Source organism: Cebus imitator, unplaced genomic scaffold (genome assembly GCF_001604975.1).
Source record: "Cebus imitator isolate Cc_AM_T3 unplaced genomic scaffold, Cebus_imitator-1.0 Scaffold59, whole genome shotgun sequence".
Taxonomy (NCBI): domain Eukaryota; kingdom Metazoa; phylum Chordata; class Mammalia; order Primates; family Cebidae; genus Cebus; species Cebus imitator.
The window spans coordinates 6,982,000-6,987,999 of NW_016107374.1; the positions used below are offsets into that span (position 1 = coordinate 6,982,000).

Below are 6,000 nucleotides of genomic sequence, written 5' to 3' on the forward strand. Positions count from 1 at the left end.
GCCTCAGGAATGGGATTAGTGCCCTTAGAAGAAGAGACTTGACAGAGAGAGAGAGATCTCTCTGCCAGATGAGCATACAGAGAGAAGGTGACTGTTTACAAGCCAGGCAGCAGGTGCTCACAGACACCAAAACTACTAGCACCTCAATCATGGCCTTCACAACCTTCAGAACTGTGAGAAATAAATGTCTGTTGTTTAAGCCACCCAGTCTCGGGCATTTCCAGCCTGAGCTGCCTAAGACACAAATTTTCAGGCTGATTGCTAAGAGGGCAGGAGAAAGGTCCCTCCCCTGGCTGTGTGGAGCTGGATGGTCATAGCTTGGGAGAGAGTGCCAGTGCCTTTACACCATGGGGACGAGTGGTTTCTTCATGACCCTCCAATCCCTCCAGCCCCTGAGATCCATCCAGGGGCTGGAGGGATGGGAAAATGGCATTACAGCGTTGAAATAAATTCCCCTTTCTTATGTCACCGTTCTTTTTTTTTTTTTTTTGAGACAGAGTCTCGCTCTGCCACCCAGGGAGTGCAATGGTGCTATCTCGGCTCACTGCAACTTCCGCCTCCTGGATTCGAGCAATTCTCCTGCCTCAGCTTCCCAGGTAGCTGAAACTACAGGCGCCCATCACCACACCCAGCTAATTTTTGTATTTTTTAGTAGAAATGGGGTTTCACTATGTTGGCCAGGCTGGTCTGGAACTCCTGACCTCAAGTGATCCACCCACCTAGGCCTCCCAAAGTGCTGGGATTACAGGCATGAGCCACCACACCTGGCCTCTTATGTCACCTTTCTAGTTAAGGATCAAACCAGAGATGTATAGAATTCCTTACTGGGCCACCCCCATATATAGTTCGCTCAAGGCAGAATTTCACAAAACCTGACACCCTATAGCCTTAGAGAATTATTCTAGGCTTAGAGTCTGCTTCAAAAAGAAAGTCTCTGTTTCTCACAGGAGGCGCCCAACAGGGACTTCTAGATCAGTGGTTCTCAACCTGGGGAGACCTTGCCCTTCACAGGACATGGGGACATTTCTGCTTGTCACAACTGGAGAGGATGCTCCTGGCATCAAAAGAGAAGAGGCCAGGCATGCTGCTCAGTGTCTTAGAATGCACAGGAGAGCCCACAACAAAGGGTTATCCAGCCCAAAATATCCATAGTGCCGATGAGAAAACCTGTTCTAGATCAAATATTTTTAACAGGGGCAATTCACCCCAAGAGGGTAAAAACTAGTTCTTGGTAGCCAAAAAAAATCTTACATTTTTTTACATGTAAAGCATAGATATGCATTCAGCACCTAAGTAGATATGCAATATATCTTTAGCATTAAAATATCCTAAATAGACACACATTATATGTTTGGTATTAAACTCTCTTTGGTACAATATTATCTTTGGGGCAGACAGGAGCGATTCGAAAAAAAACTGTCTAAAAAGGCTCCTTAAGGGGCAATCACAGAAAAAAATATCAAGAAACACTGTTTTAGATTAAAATGACACTGGTAAAACAAAGAAAGCAAATACAGTATTTTTGGAATTGCCAAGTAGTTCCTTCACCTCCCATACCGTGTTTATTCAGGTCCCAGATGCGAAGAGTCTTATCCCGTGATGCGGAGACCAAAATCAAACTGCCACTGGGTGTGAAGCTCAGATCCCTCACGACATCTTGGTGGCCGGAAAGATTCAAAAGCAGGAGCCCTGGCGTGGGAGCAGGGGACTCAGTCAGCCAGAGAGGTGGTACGAGGTGTGCCTGCCACGACCACACCCCTTGGGCAACATGAGTGGGGCAGGGAGGCGACATGGTCAGAACATGCACCCGAGCCTCCCAGAACCCTGTGCCAGCCAAATGACCTACCTGTCTGCACCTCCCAGATCTTAATCTGCCCATCGTTGAGTCCCGTAGCAAGGACCAGGCAAGAGACATCGGGCACTTGGGGGTGGTGGCGTGCCCAGAGCTTCCTGCTGGGTGGGGAAGGCCACGGGCTGAAGGCCAACCCCCAGACAATCTGACCACAGTCCAGCGTCTTCTCTTTTGGGCTGCCCCGCCCTTTCGTCTCATTTTTGCTACTTCGGCTTTTGGCTTCAAACCCTTTAGGGATGCTGGGGGAAGCAGAGGTTTCTTAATGAGTCTGCCATTGTTACCAAGTCTATCAACTTTTCATTCTGGGACATCTAAGAGTCCTGGGGAATGGAGGGAAGGGTCTGTCACCCAAGCTGGAATGCAGTGACACGATAATGGCTCACTGCAGCCTTGACCTCCCTGCTCAACTGATCCTCCTGCCTCAGACCCCACCAAGTAGCTGGAACTACAGGCATGTGCTACTAGGTTCAGTTAACTTTGTTTGTATTTTTTGTAGGGATGGAGTTTTGTCAGTTTGCCCAGGCTGGTCTTGAACTCCTGAGCTCGAGTGATCTGCCCACCCTGGCCTCCTGAAGTGCTGGGATTACTGGCATGAGCCACCCCGCCTGGCCACGTAAGACTTTAAATCCTAGAAACAAGCTGGCCTTTGGTGCAATCTGCTGTGACTTTTCTGCTTCTTTTTAAGAGCTAATGTAGGCCAGACACGGTGGCTCACGACTGTAATCCCAGCACTTTGCAAGGCCAAGGAGGGCGGATCACCTGAGGTCTGGAGTTCAAGACCAGCCTGGCCAACATGCTGAAACCCCATCTCTACTAAAATACAAAAAAATATTAGGTGGGCATGGTGGTGGGAGGCCTGTAAACCCAGCTACTTGGGAGGCTAAGGCAGGAGCAATTGTTTGAACCTGGGGGATTGGGGGGGTGTGCAGTGAGCCAAGATCACACCACTGCACTCCAGCCTGGGCAACAAGAGCAAAACTCCATCTTAAAAAAAAAAAAAAGAGTTGATGTAACATGGGCTACACTGGCCTTGGCTCGACCTATTTGCGACAGCCCTGCAATGGGGTGACCTGCCTTGTGGGTAACTAAATCACAGATGCTCCAGGGAGTCACATGCTTGCTCAGAAAGTTCTCTCGGGTTTTGGGGAGTGAAAGGAAAAAGACACTCAGTTTTTCCCATGAGTAAGAAAGCATATTGTAGGTTTGGAACTGGGGCAGAACTTAGAGCCTGAATAACCATCTGCCACTCTCCTGCCTGATGAGTTCCCTTCTCTCTAGCTTAGAAATCCCCAAGGAGCTGGAAAATAAACCCCTGTCTTGCCAACACTGTTTGTTTGGTACACGTTAATTTTCACCTTCACTCACTATGTTCCAACTGATTAATGAGGCTCTTTCATTTACTTCCCTGATGGTAATGCACACAAGAATCAAACAGCAAGGTAGTCAACAGAGAAAAGGAATTCACAAGGCCGGGTAGAGGTTTCCTGTCCTGAAAGATTTCTTGGCCCAACCCTCTCCTACAATTCAACTTACAGTGAAACAGCCCCAAATAAGCTAAAACATGGGGCCCTGGCCACCACTGCACCCAGGAAACAATGTCTCAAAGGCACAAGCACTGGCCAGCCCTGGGGTTGAGCTGAAAATGTGAAGCTTACTGTTTGCAGAACGCAGCACAAAGGTCTCCATGTGACCCTGACCACACTCTGGTAGGCTAAGGTGGGGGAAATGGAAATGAGAAGCTGAATGCCAGGATGAGGTCAGAGCTGGTCCCATGAGAAATCCTAAACTCAATGCATATGTAGTTGAACTTCTTTATGTATTCAGTTGGTGCGAAAATAACTGCAGATTTTGCAATTACCACCATTACTTTTGCACCAACCCAATATTATGGATGTTCCTGAAAAGTTCTAAGTAAATCACATTTTTGTCAATTGTGTGGTGAAATACATGAAAGAATTTTAACCAAGCTCATTTATAAAATTAGAAGGGAGGGGCTGGGCACAGTGTTGCCTGTAATCCCAGCAATTTGGGAGGCTAAGGCAGGTAGATCACCTGAGGTCAGGAGAGACCAGCCTGGGCAACGTGGTGAAACCCTGTCTCTACTAAAAATACTAAAACAAGCCAGGCGTGGTGGCAGACACCTGTAATCCCAGCCACTCAAGAGGCTGAGGTGGGAGGATTGCTTGAGCCAGGAGGCAGAGGTTGCAGTGAGCTGAGATCACACCACTGCACTCCAGCCTGGGCAACAAAGCCAGACAGACCCTGTCTGCAAAACAAAAACATCTACTCTCTTTGCAATTTTCAAGTGTACATATTAGTAACTACAGTCACCATGCTATACGACAGATCTTCTGAACTTAATTCACCCTACTTAGCTGAACTTTATACCTCTGACCAATATCTCCCCACTCCCTCGCCCACCACCAGTAACCACCATTTTACTCTGTTTCTATGAGTTAAGGCTTTTTTGGATTCTACATATAAGTGAGATGAGGCAGTATTTGTCTCTCTGTGCCTGGTTCATTTCACTTAGAATAAAGTCCCCCAGGTTCATCCATGTTGTAGCAAATGATGGAATTTTATTCTTGTCAATAGAATTTTATTGGAACACAGCCACATGCATTTGGTTAGGTATTGTCTGAGGCTGCTTTCACACTATGACACCAGGGTTAAACAGTCAAGACAGAGACCTTATGGCCCACAATGCCTAAAATATTTACTTTACAGAAAAAGTTGGCCAGGCGCAGTGACTCATGCCAGTAATCCCAGTACTTTGGGAGGCCGAGGCAGGCGGATCGCTTAAGGTCAGGAGTTTCAGACCAGCCTGGCCAACATGGTGAAACCCCATCTCTACTAATAATACAAAAATTACTACAGATGGGGTACATGGCATGGTAGTGCATGCCCATAATCTCAGCTACTCTGGAGACTGAGGCAGAAGAATTGCTTGAACCCAGGAGGCAGAAGTTGCAGTGAGCCAAGATCGCACAACTTCACTCCAGCCTGGGCGACAGAGTAAGACTCCATCTCCAAAAAAAAAAAAGTTGTTGCCAACAGCTGGGTCTAAATGGCCAAATATAGGCTGACACTTGTTTTTCTGGCAAAACAATGTGAATGTGACCATGAATGTCATTTCAATCGGCTTTCTCTCCAAAGACTGTCCAGACCTGCCTGGCTCTGGCCCTGGTGCTGGCCCCCAAATTTGCCATCATGAGAAACAGCCCTTAGGCAGGCTATGGGAAGAGGTTTAGACAGCTTGGAACCACCAGTTACATTTGTTTTACTTCTTATAAAATCCTGATTTCTGTATTTTTTTTATTTATTTTGGTTTTTGAAGCTACAGGGTCTCTCTCTGGCACCCAGGCTGGAGTACAGTGGTGTGATCATAGCTCATCACAGCTTTGAACTCCAGGGCTCAAGCGATCCTTCCATCTCAGCCTCCTGAGTAGCTGGGACTACAGGCGCATGCCACCACACCCAGTTAATTTTTTAATTTTTTACAGAGACAGGGTCTTGCTATGTTGCTCAAGTTAATCACTAATTCCTGGCCTCAAGCAATCCATCCCACCTCAGCATCCCAAAGCGCTGAGATTACAGGTATGTGGCACCACACCTGGCCCTAATTCTGTATTTGAATTAAGGAATACACCTGTAGCTACTTTAGTCCAAAAGAATTAAAGCACATTTATTATTTCATTTTAATATCATAAATTTAATTTTTCTAAAAGGAGATACTAAAATCTCCATTTTATGAGTTATTAACTTTCCTGAGGTCACAAAATCAGGGGCAGAATTGGAACTGGAAATAAGATCTTGGGTATCCTGGCCTAACGCTCAACAAATACTCTTGGATTTGAGTTTGCTAATGAATCAACGGATGAGTTAATGAAAAGCAGGGAGATCATACTGTGAGAAAAGACTGATGAGGCAAGACAGATTCATTGGTAGAATTTAGTTCCACTGAAGTTAAAATTTCTAAAAACTTTATTTCAAAAAGCAGTACAATTATTTGGTTAATATCAATTATTTGCTCAATATCAAAAGCACCACATAATATGATTTTTAAAAAACATATAACTACCCTAACTAGAATATAAGTACCCTAAATTCTCTTTTAGAAGACTTTTTTTTTTTTTTTTTTTTTTTTT

General features: G+C 45.7%; 1 protein-coding gene across 2 annotated transcripts in view; it reads right to left on the bottom strand.

Annotated features, from left to right (window-relative positions):
* Nucleotides 1-6,000, bottom strand: part of WSB2 (WD repeat and SOCS box containing 2) — a 29,309-nt gene that overhangs the window by 8,175 nt on the left and 15,134 nt on the right. For both annotated transcript variants that reach the window (XM_017529555.2, XM_017529557.2), the window contains exons 3-4: nucleotides 1,847-2,091; nucleotides 1,558-1,689 (exon numbers count right to left, since the gene is read on the bottom strand). In XM_017529555.2, the coding sequence (XP_017385044.1) occupies nucleotides 1,558-1,689; nucleotides 1,847-2,091 (377 nt within the window). The remainder of the gene's footprint in view (nucleotides 1-1,557; nucleotides 1,690-1,846; nucleotides 2,092-6,000) is intronic.